The sequence below is a fragment of the Eublepharis macularius genome, chromosome 13 (assembly GCF_028583425.1).
Source record: "Eublepharis macularius isolate TG4126 chromosome 13, MPM_Emac_v1.0, whole genome shotgun sequence".
In the NCBI taxonomy this organism is placed as follows: domain Eukaryota; kingdom Metazoa; phylum Chordata; class Lepidosauria; order Squamata; family Eublepharidae; genus Eublepharis; species Eublepharis macularius.
Genome location: NC_072802.1, coordinates 62,790,742 through 62,812,810, shown reverse-complemented (window position 1 = coordinate 62,812,810; position 22,069 = coordinate 62,790,742). Strand labels below are relative to the sequence as shown.

The 22,069-nt window shown below is 45.2% G+C and overlaps 1 protein-coding gene across 1 annotated transcript; it reads left to right on the top strand.

The window, feature by feature from the left end:
* The first annotated feature begins 274 nt into the window (after positions 1–274).
* On the top strand, positions 275–21,086 carry NOC4L (nucleolar complex associated 4 homolog). Its single transcript, XM_054996427.1, has 15 exons — positions 275–398; positions 1,834–1,954; positions 2,378–2,484; positions 3,665–3,766; positions 5,851–6,000; positions 7,891–7,990; positions 9,600–9,634; positions 10,385–10,435; positions 11,615–11,726; positions 12,973–13,033; positions 14,334–14,444; positions 15,760–15,923; positions 16,549–16,631; positions 17,570–17,683; positions 18,759–21,086. The coding sequence occupies exons 1-15, from the start codon at positions 285–287 to the stop codon at positions 18,873–18,875; spliced, it is 1,542 nt and encodes a 513-aa protein (XP_054852402.1). The 5' UTR covers positions 275–284; the 3' UTR covers positions 18,876–21,086.
* Positions 21,087–22,069: the final 983 nt, after the last annotated feature.

The following is a 22,069-nucleotide window of genomic DNA, read 5'->3' as shown; positions in this document are numbered from 1 at the left end:
TGCTGGGGCTGCGGAGCGACCGTTCAGCCAGCGACCCTGCGCACATGTACCCCTCGGGAATCAGGCCCATCGTTTTGAGCAGCATCTACTCCCGAGGAAGCATTCCCCACCCCGGGGCCGGGGCAAAACCAAAGCCCTAAATCTAACTGCACGGCGTTGGGACAAGCACAGCGCTCCGCCTCCTGGCCATGCCCAAGAAGGGAGGAGCGAGCAGGCGCAGGAAGGCGGAGCCGGGCCGCGTTTCCTTCCGTGCACGTGGGGGAGACCCGGCAAGGGAACCAGCGATGGCCGCTGCGGAGAGCTTGTGCGCCGAAGCCGCCCTGGGCGCCTGCCTGGAGGCGCTGCTGGGCAGCCGGAGTTGCGCCAACCGCGTCTTCGAGATCCTGGAGCTGCTGCAGGTGGGCGGGCGGAGCAGGGGCCGGCAAAGCGGGGAGGGGTTCCTCTGAACTCGTGCAGAGTGCATTTGGCGGCCGGGAGTTTAGGAGGCAGAGAGAGAGGGAGTCTAGACTTGTGAAATCCGGGAGCATCAGGAATGGGAAAGTGGGTGGAGACTCGGAGCACGTGCAGAGTTTTATTTAACGACTTGGGATTTGCTAGGGTTGCTAGCTCCAAATTGGAGATTGGGGAGCGGAGCCTGGAGAGAGAGGCAGGAGTTGGGGACGGGAAAGACCTCAGCAGGGTATAAAGCCGTAGAGTGCACCCTCCAAAGCAGCTGTTTTCTTCAAGGTAACTGATGTCTGTGGCTTGGAGATCAGTTGTAATTTTGGGAGATCTCCAGCCCCCACCTGGAAGTTGGCAACACTAATTAAATGTAACTCGGAAGCCTGGAACTCTCCACACATTACATACACCCACCAGTATAGTATAATTGAGGCATCTCTGTTGTCTTATTGATTACATTAGAAGTCTGATTGCCATCTTCCAGGTGGCGGGTGGAGATCTGGAATTACAATTGATGTATAGACTGCAGAGCTGCTGGAGAAAATGGCAGCTTTGGAGGGTGGATTCTATAGCATTATACCCCACTGAGGTCCCTCAACCAAATCCTGCCCTCCCCCAGGCTCCACTCCTCCCACCCACCCCAAAATCTCCAGGAATTTCCCAGTCTGGAGCTGGCAACCCTAAACTGAACTATGCTAAATTACATTTCCTTCTGTATTTCTGTGTTTGGTGGCTCCTTGATCCTGTTATTGGTTTTTTTTAATGCTCTTTGGTGTAGTCTTTAAGAGCGGCAGGACTCTAATCTGGAGAACCGGGTTTGATTCCCCACTTCTCCCCTTGAAGACAGCTGGGTGAACTTGGGTCAGTCACAGCTCTCTTAGAGCTCTCTCAGCCCTACCCCACCTGCCTCAAAAAGTGACTGTTGTGGGAAGAATAATAACATGCTTTGTAAACCGCTCTGAGTGGGCATGAAGTTGTCCTGAAGGGCAGTATATAAATTGAATGTTGTTATTTGTAGTTAGAATCTTCTCCATACTGCGGAAGAAGCAACTTCAGTTCACAGAAGCTAACAGTAGGATAAAAATGTTGCCTTTAAGGTTCTGAAAAACTCCTCTTGAAAGACTCCTATTGAAAAGCAGGAGAAAGAGACCTGAAAAGCTCAATCCCAAAAAAGAGTTGGCTCCTTCTAAATCCATTGACCTCAGTGGGTTCGGAAGGGTGTAACTCAAATTAAGACTGCAGCGAAAATCAGCCAGTCTCAATACTTTTTTTCAGCTCTGGTGTTTCAGTTCCTCATTAAACTGGCCTTCTACCTTTCTCCAAATATTTAGTAGTACATTTAAAAAATATTTTTCTTTCTGCCGCCTTATTTTCATCTCCTGTTTCCTGCAGGCTGAAGACGAAGAGATTGTTCTGAGCGCCATCCGGACGTGCAGCCGGCTCTTTGGGGCTTTTCTGGAGAGGGGAGAGCTGTTTGTGGGGCAGCTGCCTCCGGAAGAGGGATCTCTGCCAGGTGAGAAGTTAATACAGGGAGGGCGGTTTATAAATCAAATAAATAAATAAATACAGGGATCTGATGCCAGGTGCTTCGGTGCCTGACGTGGGAAATCCACTCCAAAATCAAGGCTTATATGAGTTCCGTTAGCGGTATCTGCCCGGGTTACGGCTCCTACCTATGCAAACTAAGCTTGTGGGTCCACCAGATTAGTAAAGTACATTATTTGAGCAAGAGTATACATTCAAGGACGTGTTTGTAATTTTTTCTGCTTTTTTTAAAAGCTGTCTTGCATTATGGTTTTTTGCTTGATTATAAAATCTGTAATTGAAACTGTGATTCTAACAGCCCTTTCCTATAGAGAATATTACATGGTCATGATTGCAGGGGGCTAATCTTGGCCCAATTCAGGTAGTGAGCATCTCTCTCTCTTCCCCCTAGAAAGCTTCAGTGCAGAAGAGAAATATAAAATTTGGATGCGACATCGGTACAACAGTTGTGTCAACTGCCTGGTGGAGCTGATGGGCCACGAATCTTTCCAAGTCAAAGTGAGTTTTTGGGAGTTTGGGCTGTACCAGTTTAGGCGGGGGCCTTACAAAACTGAGAGTTCCTGATTACCCACTTGTCCTTCAAACACGCCACTTCCCTGCATGTGGAAAACTAGTGTGTTTGGTCTTGCCTCTTTCCTCATTTGCATTCTATGTGCAGGGAGTTAATTTCGTTTTAATGGAGGAAGTGAAATAGCCATTTTGGAGAGAATTAGGACCGATTGACCTTCTTATATCCTTACAGTGCAATCTTAAACAGTTACTCCATTCTCCCATTGAAATCAATGGGCTTAAACTAGAGTAACTCTGTTTAGGATAGTAAAGAGTCCAGTAGCACCTTTAAGACTAAACAATTTATTTGTAGCATAAGTTTTCGAGAACTTCAGCTCTCAGTTCTGACGATGCATCTGACAAAGAGTGCTGAGGTTCACAAAAGCTTATGCTACAAATAAGTTGGTTAGTCTTAAAGGTGCTACAGGACTCTTTACTATTTTGCAACTACAGACTAACACGGCTAACTCCTCTGGATCTGTTTAGGATTGCACTGTTAGTTAGCCAAGATGTTACAGCTGAAACTGAAGAAAGCCAGAAGCTGACCAAATGCTTCGTCGGCAAACACCAGATTCCATGTGCAACTCCGTGCTGATGACATAAATTCACAAAATTTTATCTCCCTGTAGCTCTGTTGACATACATGTTTTTATCTTGCATGATCCAACTGCTCTTTCATCCTATCTTCACAACAGCCCTGTGAGGTAGGCTAGGGACCGGCCCAAGCTGCGAAGAAAAGAGTGTATTTGAACCTGGGTTTCCCCAGTCCTAGCTTGGTACTCTAACCACTATACAACACTGGTTTTCAGCATAAGGCGGTTGTTAAATGTAGTGTAAGCCCTGCAGGGATGGCAGCTTGAATTTTGCTCTTGTAAAGAGAGCAAAACGATGTGATATGGTGTGTCTGTGTGTTGGGGGATGGAGGGCTTTCTTAAAGTACCTTGAGGACTAGAGTGTTGTCCTTTTCTGTTCCAGTCCTGGGAATTGACTCTGAGAGCCGATGTCCCTAGGACAGTGTTGAGAGCCAAGACCCCAAAGATGTCAACATGCCTGTGAAGTACATGTAAAGGAAATGTTTCTGCACAGTTTGTGGCATTTAAAGTTCTCTTTGGATCTTCTCTTTTGAAAGGAGTCTTCCCTGTGTACCTTGATGAAATTTGTCGAGTTGGAAGCCAAACACCCCCTGGTCAAAGTCGAGTGGAGTTTCAACTTCCCACAAGAGCTTTTAAAAGTAAGTAGCGAGAATTGCTTTTGTGGGTTATTTGGGGCTTGGAAAAGGGATATTGGGGGCTGAACTTCCTTCCTCTGGATTGGTTAGCAGTTGCTTCTCTACCCTTGCCTTTATAGCAAGCCTGTGATGATTAGATCAGAGTTCAGCTTCTACTTACAGCAAACTAGACAGTTTGGGAAGTTCCCATGCAGGATTGTCCTGTTTGCTTGTCTTCTGCTTGTAAGGTTCAGAGGTTAACTGCTTCTAGCCATGGAGGTTACATTTAAACTAGCATAGGTTATCTAACCTTCAAGGGGGCAGCTTCCACTGGGGAAATATAGGTGCAATAGTAGTTTAATTTAATATTTATTGACATATTTTATAGTCTGTCTATCTCACTGAGACTCAAGGTGGATTACAACTAAAAACAATTTAGTCAATAAATTGCATCTGACAAAGAGAGCTGTGGTTCTTGAAAATGTATGCTACAGTACAGTTGGTTAGTCTTAAAGATGCTACTTAGAAAAGAGTCCAGTAGCACCTTTAAGACTAACCAACTTTACTTTACCTTGCATCTGACGAAGAGAGCTTTGGTTCTCAAAAGCTTATGCTACAGTAAAGTTGGTTAGTCTTAAAGGTGCTACTGGACTCTTTTCTATTTTGCTACTGCAGACTAACACAACTAACTCCTCTGGAAAGGTGTTACTCGACTCTTTACTATTTTGCAACTACAGACTAACACAGCTAACTCCTCTGAATTTAGCCTATAATAATTGTAAACAAAATTGGAGCACTAAATTGCTGCACTAAAACAGAGTATAAAAATAATAACAACAATGTTCGATTCATATACTGCTCTTCCGGATGACTTAACACCCACTCAGAGCGATTTACAAAGTATGTTATTATTATCCCCACAACAACAATCACCCCGTGAGGTGGGTGGGAAGAGGAAAGAGCTCCTAGAAGCTGTGACTGACCCAAGGTCACCCAGCTAGCTTCTAGTGATGGAATGGGAAATCAAACCCAGTTCTCCAGATTAGAGTTCCACGCTCTTAACCACTACACTCAACAGTGAGTAAAGCAGAAATTACACGACTGTAAAATAGTGCAATATAAAACATATACTAGGCAATGCAATACAGCTAGATGGTAAAAGGAGAAGACAGTCCAACAGCAAGGACAAAAAAGGGGGCGTGGGAGGAAAATCCCCACAAACTCAACCCAAACAAGCAGGGGAACAAAATAGAGGGGTTGAGTAACAACCTAAAAATACATACATACATACATACATACATACATATATATATATACATATATATACATATATATATACATATATATATATACATATATATATATACATATATATATACATATATACATACATATACATACATATACATACATATACATATACATACACATACACATACACATACACATACACATACACATACACATACACATACACATACATATACATATACATATACATATATATATATATATATATATTAATCTGCACCAATGCAGATTAAAAACAAGGTTAAAACATAAGGCTTGAATGGCAGGCTACATATATATACACTAAAACTTGCTAAAACATCTCAAGATACAGATGATGGTACAGTGCAGTGACCAACACAAATTGGCCAAGGTACAGTAAAAACCGACCAGATGTGTTTCGGCCCTAAGGCCTTCCTCAGTGGTCAATCGTAAACAATTTATGATCAAACACACACACACATATAGAAACCAATCATGCAATGCTCCCGGTGTTTTATCTAGAGCTGTAACAAAAGAAGAAGGGGGAAGGAAATTTTTTTAATATAATATAGTCCATTATTAAGTGCTAGAATTATTCTAGGTAAAATACTGGATCAGAATTTACCTCTAGTATTGTGTGATAAACTACAAATATTGCAGTAGGTCCAGGACTGCATTCACACCCTGCTCTTTATTTATTGTTGCACTCTAAAGAAAAAAATATACCAAATTAGGGTCTAATTCCACGGACATAAGTTACAGTCTCAATTCACTTTATAAAACTGCCCTTTGGAGTAATTGTAACAATACCCCTGATTTCCTTTCTTCCTTGCTAGTTGGTAGTGAAGGGCTTAATCCCAACAGAAGAGGAATCCTCCCTCCTGAGCTCTCGCTTCCAAGAGTACCTGGAACATGACGATGTCCGGTTCTTCGCGATGAAGGCGGTGGCTGAAAACATTGGGAATGTCATGCAGAAGACCAAAGAGGTACCGGAAGTGTCACGGTGGAGGAGCCCACGATTGGCCCTGTGTAGATGAAGGGGTAGAGCCAGCTTGATGCCCAGTAGTTTGGGTGGGCTGGAGCGGGCGTAGCATTGACTCCAGCAGCCTCCCTTTTCTTCCTGCCGGTGAATTGGTTTGACTTTCGGAGTCAAGTGCTCCGCTTGGGGACCATAAGAAAAGCTCTGCTGGATCAGACCAGTGGTCCATCCATTCCTGCATCCTGCATCAGAGTAGGCGATATCCCGTGGTCTGACTCGGTATAAGGCAACTTCATCTATTAATGTGTGATGGACCTGCAAACCACTAGCCATGTTGACTAAAAGGGCCCTCCACAGCTAAACCCCTGAAACCCAGTGCTAGGAGGCAGCGTTAGGGAAGGATCTTGACCTCTGTGCCTTGTTTGTTGGACCTCCAGAGTAAGTGGTTGGCCATTGTGTGGAACAGAAGACTGGACCGTTGCATCGAAATCGCAGGAGGTCATAGCCCCTCTCTATGCTGCTTTGGTCAGGCCACACCTGGAGTACTGTGTGCAGTTCTGGAGGCCCCACTTCAAAAAGGATGTGGAGAAAATCAAGGGGGTGCACAAGAGAGCGACGAGGATGATCAGGGGTCTGGAGACTGAGCCCTACGAGGAAAGGCTGAGGGCCTTGGGAATGTTTAGTTTGGAGAAGAGGGGGCTGAGGGGGGACATGATTGCTGTCTTTAAATATTTGGAAGGCTGTCATTTGGAGGAGGGCAAGGATCTGTTCCAGTTGGCAGCAGAGGGTAGGACCTGAAGCAAGGGGCTTAAATTATGTGCAGAAAGGTACCGGCTGGATATTAGGAAAAGCTTTTTCATGGTCAGAGAGTTCAAAGGTAGAATCAGCTGCCTAGGGAGGTGAGTGAGCTCCCCCTCACTGGCAGCTTTCAAGAAGAGGCTGGATGAATCTTTGTCAGGGATGTATTGTCGAAGGCTTTCACGGCCGGAGAACGATGGTTGTTGTGGGTTTTCCGTGCTGTATTGCCGTGATCTTGGCATTGTAGTTCCTGACGTTTCGCCAGCAGCTGCTGGTGAAACGTCAGGAACTACAATGCCAAGACCATGGCAATACAGCCCGGAAAACCCACAACAACCATTTGTCAGGGATGCTTTAGGCTCATCCTGCATTGGGCAGGGGGTTGGACTAGATGGTCTGTATGGCCCCTTCCAACTCTGTGATTCTGTTAGAGGGGTCACAGATCTGATCCATCAGGGCTGCTCTTATGTTCCTAAGTTTCAAATGTGTGTGGGTGCGCCCTTCAGTAGCCCCTTTGACAAGCAGCTCATCTATGGCCTGTTGTAATTCTACAGGACAACCTGCAGTTATTTTTGTAGGGAGGGATAGGGAGGCAGTTCAGGAAAAATGTAGCCTGTACCCCCATCTGACAATAGTGATGACCCGGGAGTCATTGGTAACACCCCTCCACACTGGGTAAAAGGAACTCAGTGTATCATGGAATGGGAAGGGGCTTGGTGGGTTGGTCAATCTGTGATTGAGGCTGCTTTGGACATGGTTTAGAGGAAGACTTCCCACCGTGGAAGCAAGGATTAGAATGAGTTCTGGAGGACAGATATTGTCGAGGACCTTCAAAGGCGGTACCGGTGCTGCTGCTGGCTTTGGTATTGGTGGTGAGGGGGAGGCTTGCTGCTGTCTGTGCTGTCTTCATCTATGACTCCAAGCTCATACCCTACCACAAATTTCTTGGCAATGACTCCAAGAGTCCGATGGCTCTGCTCTTTGGCACTCTCCCAGGTGGAGACTTGGGAGCATCTTCCACTGTGGTTGAGATGGGTGGAGCCTCAAGCGTGTGTGGAGTTCAAGCATGTGCTGTTTTTTTCCCCTCCACCCACACCAGGTGCCACTTCCTGTTTACCAGAAGAACGTCTTCGCCTTCGTTTCGTCCATCACCATGCCGAGCGACGAAAGCGAGATCAAGAACTTCCTGGTGAAGCACGGTGAGGGAGCTGTGAGGTTAACGGTGATAAACTTTAGCATCCGTATAGAGTGATCAGGATTTGCAGTGCTTTGAGCAGGCAGTGTCGTGTAGTGGTTAGAGAGTTGGACTAGGATCTTGGGGATCCAGATTCCAATCTCCAACCTGTCACAAAACTTTATTGGGTGACGAGGGGCACATGTCCCTAATCTACCTCATAGGGCTGTTGTGGTGATAAACGAGGAGGTGAGAACCATGTACGCTCTGCTGAGCTCCTTGGAGAAAGGGCAAGATAAAAATATACTAGGTTGATACTTTAAAAACATTTTAGGACTGTATCCCATTAATGGATTGATTCCCCTATCAGCACTACAATTTGATTCATCGTGAAGTCCCTGTAACTACTTTTAAGGTTAAAAAATACTTTTTAAAACCCCCAAATTTCCCATATAATGTACAGTTGAGCTCTGAGTATTCTTAGAACTGAATTATTCAGGGGGGATTTTATTACACAGGTTGGAGGGCTGTAAGGAGATGGTTCAAAAAGATGCCTTGGTACAGGGACAGAGACTGTAGAGTCTACTACTGTGTTTTGTCTGTTGTTCTAAGTATCTAACATAATTGTTCGTGCCTTCAGCGCTGTATCAGATTTCTACTTGTTTTCAGATATCTGCAATCCAGTTTGGCATTGTTTATCAGCTGTCCCAGGCTGTCGATTGGATTGACTCATGCTGTGTAATCCACCTTGAGTCTCAGTGAGAAAGGTGGAGTATAAATAAAATAGATCAAGATGGTTAGCCGTGTTTGTCTGTAGCAGTAGAAAAGAGCAAGAGTCCAGTAGCACCAATAAGACTAACAAAATTTGTGGTAGGGTATGAGCTTTCATGAGCCACAGCTCACTTCTTCAGATACAGCTAGAATGTGAGTCCGTCTGTCTTTATATCTTGGAAAGCACAGTGATTTCAGATGCCAGATGACAATAGCAGGTAAGTGACAATGCCCGGCATGATTGAATAGGGTGGGGTGTGCAGAGGGGTAGTGGTGTGTGGAGAAATCAGCATTGGTAATGAGACAGGAAGCCTAGGTCTTGATTCAGTCCAGGGGGATGCATTGTCTTGAGCTTCGTTATCAGTTGCAATTCAGCAGTCTCTCTTTCTAATCTCCCTTTGAAATTCCTCTGCAGGATAACGGTGAGCTGTGACTCACAAAAGCTGATACCCTACCACAAATTTTGTTAGTTTTATAGGTGCTACTGGACTCTTGCTCTTCCTGTGGCTTTTTCTCATTGCTGTGTGGCTCGCCCAAAGGAGTGTTTGGGACGATGGTGTTCTGTGCAGTGCAAACCCAAGAACTGTTCTTAAAAGAAAAAAAAACCAGTCCCGAAAAACGCTGTACGTGTATGCATGAAATCCTTCCAGGCCAGCTTTTGAGATGTTAGCAGCCTTTCCCTGCGTATTTTCAAGTTTGTCTTTGCAGCCTTGAGGATCAAAATCTTGTTTTTTAAAAAAATCTGAGTGCGGAAATGTGTACCTTTTATCAAATATTATGGTGTGATTGCGGGCTCCAAGAAGATGTCGTTCTACTTAGCTGTTATTCAGTTGTGTTTTCTTTCTCTCTTTTCCTTTCCGCAGAAAACCAGGAGGAATGGAAAGTGTCGAAGCTGAAGGTACCTTTTGATTGACAGAGTGGAAAATCGCTTGTTTCTTTTAACCTTAGCCAGCTTGGTTTAGGGCTGCCATATTTGAAGAGTCCTGTGATCCACTTAGTTCACCATCCTCTTTCTCACGGTAGCTACGTAGATGTCTTTGGAAAGCTCTTGAGCAGAGCAAGATAGCAACAGCTCTTGTTTAAACTCCAGCAACTGGCATAGGAGGGGTATACTGTCCCGGTACATGGAGGTTTATAATCGTCGATAGGCCTGTCCTTTCTGAATGTGGAAGACTGGAACCAGCGAATTGTGTGTGTGTGTGTGTGGGTGTGTGTGAAGACCTTCGCCATGTCAAACCCAACAGAAGCAAGATGGCTGCTGTGTAGAGATGGGCATGAACCGGGAAAATTCTGAACCGTGTGGTTCGTGGTTCATCATGTTTGACTAACCACAAAATTTCATGAACTTGCCCCGGTTTGTGAACCGGTTCATTTGGTTTGTGAAAATGTCACTTCCGGATCAGCAGAAGGTCTGCAGAAGCCCGCCCCCCCCCTTGCCTCGGAAACTGATTGATCAGCACCAGGCTGTCTGCAGTGGCAGACCGAAATATGAACCAAACGAACCGGGCTAAAGTTCATCACAGTTCATGAGAAAGGAACTCCCGCGAACTGGCTCCGTTCGTGACCAACTTCAGTTCATATTTCGGTTCGTGCCCGCCTCTACTGCTGTGTCATTATACAATCTATTCTTTCTCTCCCTTGTTTTCAGGAACACAAGCGGGCCTTCGAGAGGATGTGGCTCGGGTTTCTTAAACATAAGGTGAACGTGGGAGGCCTCGTGATCCTTTGCATTCATGTTAAAAAGTTCTGTTCCCCTCTGCCTACAGGGTAATCCAAAAAGCTGAAAGAAAAAAACCTTTTACATACAAGTGCCAAGGCTGATACCAAAAGCCCCCTCCCCAAAGTACCAAAATCTTTAATAAAATTCCAAGACTTAAAACCATCGCAAAAATAGAATATCAGCGTGATATTGTTTTAATCATACACTTAATTTCTTCACATTTTATTAAAGATTTTGGTACTTATTTGGGGGTTTATTTTGGTCTTGGTCTTGGCACTTGTTTGTAAAAGTTTTTTTTTCTTTCAAACTTTTTGGTTACCCAGTTCTTTTGGGGTTGAAGTTTCTCCCCCTCCCCTTTCCTTTTTTCTCCCCTCTACCCCCATGCAGTCCATGTGCCCCTAGATGCTTTTTGTCCTGGAACTTTTGGGACCTATTACTAGTAAACTCTGTATGTTCTCAAACAGCAGGCTGTGTCCCAAAAGTGAGTCATGATTCCCTTGTGTGTGGGTAGCCAGGCTCAGAATCCTGAGCCAGGAAAGAAGGCGCTGGGTCCCATTTCTCCCAGTGGTGGACAAAAGAGCTGCTGTGTTCCCTTCTCCTTCCCCCCTCTCCTCCCACGGGTTTGGCTTATTCCCAGGCAAAAGGCGTATAGAAAGTGATGTACATACCTTATGCCTGCTGTGTCGTGGACTTGCATGGCTGCCAGCTCTTCTGGAATGGGTCCCGACACGTTGAGGTAGTTTAGAAGCGAATCCTGCTTCTGAAAATTTGCAACCCACTGCTGCAAGGTGATGTTGAGCAGTCGGCAACCACAGGACTCTCTTTTGTGGTGCAGTTAGGTTGTTTAATTTGCAGTGTTGTCCCCAAGAAATGCTTCCATTAAAGGTTAAGGTGTCGAACTCGGATCAGGGAGACCCAGGTTCAAATCCGCACTCTGCCGTGGAAACTGGAAAAGAAAGGGTGTGGAAATGGTTTCAAGTTACCGCCAGTCTTACTGAGTGTTCTTTGCAAAGTGGTTGCACTGTTGTTTCAGTAGGCCTGTGGCTGATTCCAGAGCCACAGTCATGAACCGTTACCATGCTCTGAAGCTCTCTCTGCCCAGAATAAACCTGACTGCGTATGATGTTTGTCCTTTCTCTCTTGCCGTCACCCTTCCAGCTACCCAGCAGCCTCTACAAGAAGGTGCTAGTGATTCTGCATGACTCCATCCTGCCTCATATGAATGAACCCACCCTCATGATAGACTTCCTGACAGTCGCCTATGACGTAGGTGGGTCAAAAATGGCTTGCCGCGTGTGATGGATCGACCACCCGAAGGAGGTTAATGGATTGCTTGGCTAGGGAAAGCTAATTTATGGAAGAGTGCTTGCAGAGGTTTATGCCAGCTGTAGCTAACAGATCTTCCAGAAGTTCTTGATGGTTGGCCAACAGGAACCCTCTGGAGGTATTTGTTGGTTCACATGGAGTCTCCAAAGCTGGTAGATGAAGACAAGGTTCTACTCGCCTCACTGTATGACCTCCGTTGAGGTGGTGGGGGTCATTATCCCATGAGAAGTTACTGCTCTTTCAGTAGAAACTTTCATTAGCTAATCAGTCAGTCATTTATTATTACAGCAAAAGCCAGTAAAACAAAACAAATCTGCGATAGAAAATAAATTATTGCATCAGAGCATAACAATAAGATCAGAGCATTAGTGATGGAAGAATTGATGAAATAAAAACTGAAGATAAAAGAGTTAAGAAAATATTGCAAAAGCAGTTATAGCACATTTTCAGCTAAAAGGAGTCTGTGTTTCCTAATGGCTAAAGAACAAAATCTGGCCACGGCATAAGTCACTGAGCTCTGAGTGTCTTCTAAAAGGAAATTGCGCAAGATTTCTGGTCTAAAGTCAAGATAGGACTGCAAGGGGTTGTTTACGGAATGAAGTTTTTATTGCCTGTATCTTAATATGAGACACAATTGTCCTCTGAGCTCCTCTCTACAGCTATCCTGAGAGGTGTATTTTTATCACACGTGGATATTGGTGGAACTTCCTGATCTCGATTTTGCAGTCCTAATTTAAACTGCGTATTTCTCAGCTACCAGCTGGTTCTAGATAGGTGTGAATGTATCCAAGGAGAATCAGGATTACCAGCTGTATGTGAAGATACTCTATGATGCAGTCGTGGTATACCACTTGAAGAAGGTTTTAACTGTGTGCATCTTATTTGATCCTGTATCTCCCGCTGGCCTCTGTCCACTGCTTCCAAGCCCATCTTCACACGCAGTAAACACTAGAAACTTGTTCATTTTTATAATGTGAAATTTCCAGGAGGAAATCCTATATTTGGGTGTGGATTTGTGGAATACACACATCCTCACATGCTTTATTACTGACCTCTGCCAAGAATATTCTGTGATGCCCCATTATGTAAGAACCAAGCAAGCATAGTTACCTTCCAGTGCTGTTGCTGCTGTAATCTTGATCTATTTCCCCCTTGAACTTTAGACTAAGTTTACTGTGCCTCTCTTACAGGTGGAGCCATCAGCCTTCTTGCCTTAAATGGATTGTTCATTCTGATTCTCCATCATAATCTGTAAGTTCCTCTTACTCTCCAATAATGCTTCTGTGGCCATGTCTACATGAGCAGTGGTCATCGAGTGGCCTGTACCACATCAGGCATTTGAGGTGTCTGATGAAAGGAACTCTCAAAAGCTCATACCCTGGAAATCTAGTTGGTCTATAAGGTGCTACTGGACCCGAATCTTGCTCTTCTACTATAGACCATCATGGCTACCCACCTGAAAAAAAAATGATTTCTTGGAGAAAGAGAAGTAATACAGCATATCAGTTGAAAAACATTTTCCCTGTTATGCAAGTTCTCTACTTGCAAGGAGCTCTTTTTTTAATTGCAGGGAGCAAACAGTATCTTTCAACAGGGGTTTGAAGTGGTACAGTCTACGTTACCACCTCATTCTGTTGCAGACTCATGAATAGAGATGGGCATGAACCGAAATACGAACCAAAATTTGTGATGATGTGTAGTTCATGAACCAGTGGTTCATCAGGTCTCATTTCTGATGAACCGCCACGAACTTTAGGCTGGTTCGTTTGGTTCGTTTTCAGTTCATCACTGCAGTCAGCCTGGCACCAATCAAACAGTTTCCTAGGCAACAGGAGATGGACTTCCTGTAGACCTTCTGCTGACCCGGAAGTGGTGATTTGCTGGTCTGGAAGTAACATTTTCACGAACCAAAACGAACCAATTTGTGAACTGGGGCAGGTTCGTGAAAGTTTGTGGTTCGTGAAATGTGATGAATGACAAACCACACAGTTTATTTTTTTTCCTGGTTTGTGCCCATCTCTACTCATGAAAGATGGCACTTTTGAATGCCTGAAGTGTGCCTCTCTTAATTGGTGTCTGTCTCTTAGACTTTGCAAATTTCCAGGCAGGGGTTAAAATCCAGCTTTATTGCCAAATGCTGTTTCACGGTGACTTCAGTTAAGATGATCTGTGCTTATAGGTTTTTGCCAATTTGGAAATTTGTTAAGACTTGCACAGAGTGGTAGAATTCCAGCTGGTGAAGAGAGATTCAGAGGCCTGTGTCTCTGTATCACAAAAATTACTGTAAGGGGGCAATCGCAAATGTGTCTGAAAATATATTTAATATAATTTCTCTCTTATTTGTGGTACCTGACAACTGTGTGTAACAAACCCACGTTGTTCATTGCTACTGGGACTACTAGACTCCTGATAACTTAATAGAGCGCAGTTTTTTACAATTCAAAATATGTCAGGTGTCTGAATTAAAAGCCCAGTACTGAATAGGGAAAGGTTGTTTATCTGAATGGATCCAGCAAGTGTAAAAATTGTGTCACCTGTCCTCTTTGTGTAGGGAGTATCCTGACTTTTATAAGAAACTCTACAGTCTTCTCGATGCCTCCGTCTTTTATGTGAAGTACCGTGCCAGATTTTTCCGTTTGTTGGATCTTTTCTTGTCATCTTCGTAAGTACAGGCGTGATGAAAACGCTTCAAGTCCTTTGAAACTTTTTGCTTTGATTCCTACAAGCAGGTGGAAGGCTTCTTTTCTGCCTCCGGAGGCCCAGCCTACTCTCAGAAAGCTGTTTTTTTTTTTTAAATCCAGGAGCAAGAGAGAGCTGAGATGACTTTGAGGATTAAAATGCCCCCCAGTGCATTTTAAAAGAGTTACACTTAAGCCCAGTTTATTTACTTGTACCACGCAGCAGAATAAGATGGGGGAATGCTCAAGGGAGAGAATAAACTGCCACTTCAAGGTGCAAGTATCATTTTCAAAAATTTCCTTGCATCCTTGCTTGTAGAAAGCTAGCACAGAAATTTGCATGTGGATTTTCTGTTCCAAGAACCCTTTTTTAAAACAACAACATCAGATTTATATACTGCCCTTCAGGATGACTTAACACCCGCTCAGAGTGGGTTACAAAGTGTGTTGTTATTATCCTCATGACAATCACCCTGTGAAGTGGGTAGGGCTGAGAGAGCTCCGGAGAGCCGTTACTAGCCCAACGTCACCCAGCTGGCTTCAAGCGGAGGAGTGGGGAATCAAACCCGGTCCTCCAAGAACCAGAATACAGTACATGCAGTCTGAAACAGTGCTTAGATATCTTTGAAATGGGTTAGATACATGCCTGGAGGACAGGTCCATCAGTGATGATTAGCTGTGATAGCTAAATGGAACCTCCATATTCAGGGACAATAACCCCCCTGAATATCAGTGCTAGGGGGAAGGCATCTCTGCCCTGCTTGTAGGGCTTCTGTAGCATCTTTTTGGCCCCTATGGGAAACAGGATGTTGGATAGGACCAGGAGGCCCCAACACGGTGTCTTGTGGTTGCCCAGGTGCCTGCTCACATCTTTTCTGGTGCCCACTAACTGTTTTTAGAAAGTGGGCAAGACCAGGTGGGTCTGTTGCTCATCAAGGCTTCTGATTGGCCATTGGGGATTTGATTGGCTATGCAGAGTTTTAAAAGCACTGCTTTGCCACAACACAAAGATGTTCACTGTTTGAAGATAAACTGCGACAGCCATTTTGTGACTGGCGCGGCCTCCTTTGGCAGCCATTTTGTGGCTGTGTCGACCACACTATATCAAAATTCCAAATGTGCCTGCAGGCTCAAAAAGGTTGGGCACCTGTGGACTAGACAGTCCCTTGAAGTTGGTCCAGCAGGACTCCTTAATCTAAAACCTAAGCCTGGGTTTTCTTGGATAAATTTTTAGAAGCGTTGTGTCATCAGTTTACCACAAAGGAAGAAGAAACAGCTTTGCTCTATCTTTTCCAACAGGCACTTGCCATCGTACCTTGTAGCGGCCTTTGCCAAGCGGCTGGCACGCCTGGCCCTCACCGCCCCACCCGACGCTCTGCTAATGGTCATTCCCTTCATCTGCAACCTCTTGCGCAGGCATCCTTCTTGCAAAGTCCTCGTCCACAGGCCCAGCGGCCCCGAAGGTGAAAAGAAAGAGGAGGGAACCCCTAGCTGCTTCTGCAAGTCTGGCATTTGGACTCCCCCTTCCTGCGGGGGGTGGGGGGGCGTGGTGTGTTTGCCTTTGTGCAGTTGCAGGATGTATGTTTTGAAATCCATGCATCAGGACTTCCTGTCCAAACAAATGACGGTGCATTGCTGACATGTGAGGATGCACTGAGACTATGCTGTGCATTTCTGTGTATTTTTCACCAAGCTGCAACATGGAAACTAAAGGAAGAGCTATAGCTCAGGGTGTAGAGTGTCTGCTTTGCATGGACAAGGTCCCAGGTTCAATCCCTGGGGTCTCCTGCTAAAGGACCTCAAATAGCATATGCTGGAAAAGGTCTTTACCTGCCTGAGAACAGTGGTCTGACTCAGCATGGGGCAGCTTCGTCTTATTCTGAGAAACAAGAGTGGCTATTCTTCTTAATCCCAGTTTGGGGAAATGTCTTCCTCTCTTAGTTCCCATCCAGTTTACTGAGTCCTTCTGATGTTGTTTTTTGGGCCCTGGCCCGGAAGTAGTCTGTGACTTAGTTCCCATAACCCTAAATATAAATTTCTGCCTCCAGGCAGTCACTTTTTTGTAATCCGTTTCTCTGTCTTCCACAGAGATGTCAGCTGATCCGTATGTGATGGAGGAAGAAGAGCCTTCAGAGAGCCGAGCTTTGGAGAGTTCCCTCTGGGAAATACAGGTACATCTCTGAAAGAGTTTTTAGAGAAGTCTAAGGGATAGTCTAAAAAAATTATACAGAATGATGCCATGAAATTCTTGGCTTGTGCTCCTTCAGACTGTGTGAAAGATTGCATTTTTAAATGCTTGTTCCAGTTAAAAGACAGCAACTCCTCCCTTCAATTAGAAAATTAGTAGATCAGAGATGATTTTACGTATCCTTTCCGTGATGTGCTAATTTATGACACTCGGGGAACAATTTGGATGGGAGATACGATACCACGCCTGCCATCTGTAGCTGTAGAATTTGGAGTTCTACCACCTAATACACAAAATGGTTCTAAAAGTTGTATAGGGAGGTGGGGCAATTGCTGAGTAGAGTGGGCGCATCTCCCTAATTCCTCTTCTTCTCAAACAGAGCATATGCCATGCCTAGAAGCTGGCCGATTTTCCTGTGCGCACCCTTGAGCAAAACCTTGCCATGTATATTGGTGCCAGCTTTTCAGCAAGCCCCTGTGGCTGTACCTTCAACAGCAGTGTATCACTACACATAAAGGAGGAGGGTGCATGGCTTCATGATAGAGCACCTGCTTTGTATGCAGAAGGTCCTAGGTTCAGTCCTCAGCGACTCCAGTTAAAAGGGTCCCACTAGTAAGTGATATAACAGACCTTGACCTGAGAGTGTGGAGAGCTGCTGCCACTCAGAGTAGACAGTATCAAACCTTGATCAATCATTGGATAAGGCAGCTTCATGTGTCTGTACGCAATATCTTGTGACAGTGAGTTCCCCAGCTTAACTACTAGGCTGATTAATGTGTTCCTATGTACATGGGTCTAATAGTCAGTACTGGCATTGGACTTATTTGAAGCCATCCATGATGGGCCCTCCTTCATTCCCCCACTCTGAGGCAGATTTTCCCGCCAAAATCCAAGTTTTCCCCGTTGTTCTTGGTTTCTCAGACTTTGCAGAGCCACTACCACCCAGAAGTGGCCAAAGCGGCGGCTTCGATCAACATGGAGCTGTCTGAGGTGGAAGATGACTTGATGGAGCTCATGGAACTGACTGCTTATGAGGTAATGGTGCTCCATGTGTGAATGGGGGTGATTTTCTATGGCGTGACTTTTGAGCTCAGTGGGAGAAGATAGGAGTGTCTCCTGACGGAACACAAGATTTGTTTTGCTTTCTCTCCCTAATGATCCAGGGCTGGTTTTGCTTTGCATCCCCCAGTGTTCTGAGGTTAGTTTTTCTCTGTCTCTCCACCGATCCGAGGTTAATTTTGCTTCCTCTCTCTAATACTTGCCCTTGATACATCAGTCTGGAAGGGTGTGTGTGGCTGTGCCGTTTCCTTAGTCCCCTCGCTAAACAAAGTGGGAAATGCTGCATGAAATACATTTGCAGTCTGGAAGTGGTCCTATTGAATCTTCCCTCAAAATTCCCTGGAGAAGGCTTTATCAGGAGATATGGGCAGATTTATGCTTTACACCTGCTCCTTCTTGTAGTTACGCTTTGAAGCACCACATACCTTGCACTAGTCTTCCTGGGCAGGTTGGTATGTTAACACTGAAGGGTTCGCCAGAAGATGCTTTGCAGACAGAAGTGTCCGTTGTTGGTATCTCCGATTCGAGGAACTCAGGGATTTGGTAGTGTAGCCTAGGGAGGGTGCGGTTTGGTGAGTGGAGGGATGTCAGTGAGGTATAATGCCATAGATTCCACGCCCCAAAGCAGCCATTTAACTGATCTCTGTAGTCTGGCGATCGACTGTAATTCTGGGAGAACTCCAGTTCCCACCGGCAGGTTGGCAACCCTCAGGAGCAGCTTTTGAGCGAGAGCTTTGTCTGCCTAGAACTTGGAGAGCTGCGGCCAGTCAGAGAGGGCAGTACTGAATGAGATGGATCAATGGTCTGATGATACAGAGCCGCTTCAGGTGTTTTCTGAATCAGGGGCTTCCTGACTGGCAGGTAGGGGTGTTGGCCTCCAGGTGGTGGCTGGAGATCTCTCAGAAATCTAGCTGATCTCCAGGCCGTTGAGATCAGTTCTCCTGGAGAAAATGGCTGCTTTGAAGGGTGGACTCTGTGGCCTTATACCCTGCCAAGATTATACCCGGAAAGGACTGCGGAAGACTTTTATCTCTCTCTTTGTCTCTGCTAGATCTTTGATAGGGATCTAAAGAAAACGGCCACCACCTTCCCTTTGGAATTCCAACCCACCACGGGTCTGTTCGGCCAGAAGAATGATCTTTGTGCAGAGTACTTTACGTTGGAATGATTCACACTTTCCTTGGTAAACACGGAATAGTAAAACCTTTTCATTAACTTTATGACATCAGCATATCAGATGGTTCGTAGCAACTGCATGTCCCAAGAACTCTGGAGGAACACAGCTGGATCAGTCCGAAGGTTCATCTGTTTGGACGCCCTGCGTCCTTCAAGCGGTCTGTCACATGCTCCCGGGAAACCCACAAGCAAGGACTGCTTCCCCTTCCCTCCCGTTTCCTGTTGCACCCAAGCAAATGGTGCTCAGGTACGCTGTGTCCAAATAAGTCATTCTGGATTTCAGAGCTGTTCTCCTCCATGAATTTTATCCAATCCCCTTTCAAAGCCCATCGTTGGGTGAACCTCATATAGAAACATCATAGGATGTGTGTGTCAGGGTGGTGTAGTGGTTAGAGTATTGGATCAGGACTTTCAAGTCCCCAGAAAGCTCACTGGGTAGACTTTGGACCAGTCACACACTAACCGACTTCTTTCGTTTGTTGTGAAGATAAAACAAAGACCTCTAATAACATTATCCACCCTGAGCAAGCAGGGTTTAGAAAAGGGGTAGGCACTGTTGACCACTGCTTGACTCTTTACCAGCTGGCTCAGCATAGCTTTGAGGGCCCCACCAAGGCTATGTTCACAGTGCTTTTGGATCTGACTGCTGCCTTTGACTCTGTAGATTGGAACCAGCTGTGGGTGAAATTAGCCCACAGTATAGTGCATTGCTGTGCCTAAGATCGATAAACACCTATTGATAAACGCCGAATTGTTTCTGATTCAGGAATTTCATTCCACTGTATCTGCTAGAGTTAAGGTAGGCTCCCCACAGGCTCTTTAACAGAGGAGATTCCAATTAACCGTGTTTGTGTGTGTGTGTGTGTGTGTCTCTCTCTCTCTCTCTCTCTCTCTCTCTCTCTCTCTCAAACAGGGATGTGTTTGGGCTTCCTTGCTCTGGAGGTGATTCTATGGGCCAAGCTACACATGACGAATGACACTTGAACGGCAAGTGGATTGAGTGGAGGGCAAGTGAACAGGGAGGAATACACTTGCCGTTCAAGTGTCATTCGTCACGTGTAGCTTGGCCCTCTGACTCTAAATATCTTGGGGTGACATTTAGTGAAGCCCTCTCATGGAAAACCCCCATAGCCATAACAGAAGCCGCAGTTTTGAAAACCCACTGGGGCCATCTTTAAATTTTACACCTCGAAAGGACGTTTTTTAGTTGAGCTGGCCTTGAAGCTGTTCTTGTGTAACGCCATCCCACCCCTTCTGTATGGTGCAGAGATCTGGGACTGGAATGAATATCTGACTTTGACCCTGGAACCAATTCAATACCTCATTTTAAAGAGGATTCTAGCTTTGCCTCGTGGCACTCCAGGGGCTTTAGTGCCGGCTGAACTTGGTTACCTTCTGTCAGAGCCCGTTTGCAGTTGTCCTTATTTAGATTCTGGAGAAAGCAAAGGAATCTCTCTGCTAGTTTGCTCTTAAGTCAAAGCAACGCCCTGCTGCATTCAGACGCCATTTGCTTCTCTGGCTGATAAATATCCTCCGTCGTTATTCCCTGATGGATGACTTTCAGGGTGTCCCCTTGCCCGGTCTCAATATACGAGACCGAATCTTTAAGTTGGCTGCTGCATTGGACAGAAGTACGACTCTCTATTCCGAATTTACTCCCTGGTTCAAGAGGGACCATGGCAGAGCCTCTTATTTGACCAAAATCTCCTTTCCTAGTCTTACGATGGCTGTAACTTCTCCGAGGTTTCAAACCATTCTAGACAGTCATTACACACAAATGCCACGTGAGGCCCGTCTCTGTATTTGTGGGGCTTCAGTCCCCGAAAACGTTCCCCGTTATCTTTTGTTCTGCCCTTTGTATACAGAGCCCAGAGACAAATTTCTTTGAGAAAGCTTAAAAAACGTTGATTCTTCCCCTGTGGTGGAAAAATGAACCCTCCTTTCTGATCTGGATCTACACGTCTCATAGAGTGGTACAGCTTGCCCTTGGAGCAAAGAAAATCAGGGCTTGAGCTGTGCTTGAGACTCCTTTGGCTATGTATTAAAAAGATGCTTATATCTTTTAAGTAATATTAATATGTTTTGAACATCATAGTTTGGTGTTTGTTTTGCTTACATATTTTACTTAATTTTATTTGCTTGATTGTGATGACCTTTGGCCACATGCAATAAATATTTTGTGTGATAAAGAAGGTAATTTGAACACCACCCTGAGTTCCTTTTAGGAGGGGTAGGATAAAAGTGTGATAAATCGTATGTTTTGTGCTGCAAGGCCTCGTAACCCACAGTTTACAATTTCCTCTTTCCCATGTGCATCCATAAATTGAAGTGTCACTTCATGCCTTTGCCAGAGTGGGATGTAGCCCGTAAAAGCTACTGTCATGATAAAGTTCTTATTCTTTACTCCCTTACTGTCTTTGCCGCAACAGATTAGCGGCTCCCTCTCTGGAAACGATATCCTTTCCCCATACATCCTCTTCTCCCAAACGCAAGATCACAAGCCTTCTCCCCCGTAAAGCGCCACCTGCGCATTAGTGGCGCAATACCAAACAGATCCCGTTGCTTTAGTAAAATTGTCTCTGTGTTGAGTCAAGAATTGGCATGAACGAGGAGCCCAGATATCTTACAACCCCATCGTGACCTTCCAGCCCCGTTGATCTACAACAGCTTGAAAACTTCTCTCTACCCTTTCCCTGGTTTTAACCATCTTGCCCTTGAAAACAGGTATGTGTTCTGCCTTCTGAAAGAGTTTGGCTTATCTTTAAACTTTGTTGCGGGGGAAGGAGAGGCAGGCTTGACGCGTTCTCCTTGGGTGCATTGGAAAGCCAGCTGTTATAAATATTAAAAGTGTGGGCCGCACCGACGGAGCGGGTCCTTATCGGCCAGCACACCCGCTTGCTACTACAGCTTCCCGGGTCTCTGCAGGCTTGGAGATTAGAGATGCTTTAATCATTTCTGGTATTAACTGCGAGGCGCGACGGAGGCAGGAGCGGAGCATAAATCACTCCTGCTGCGATTTTGATTTTGATCAGTTTTTTTTAAAAAAACACTGAAATTATGATTATTGCACAAAAGGCACTCCTGTGGAAATGAAGCTTGGCCCGCTCCTGTCTCAGCAAGAAGTAACTGGTTTCTGTGCAAGGACAGAACAGGGTAGAGAGGTCATCATTAGTCATGTCTGAACTT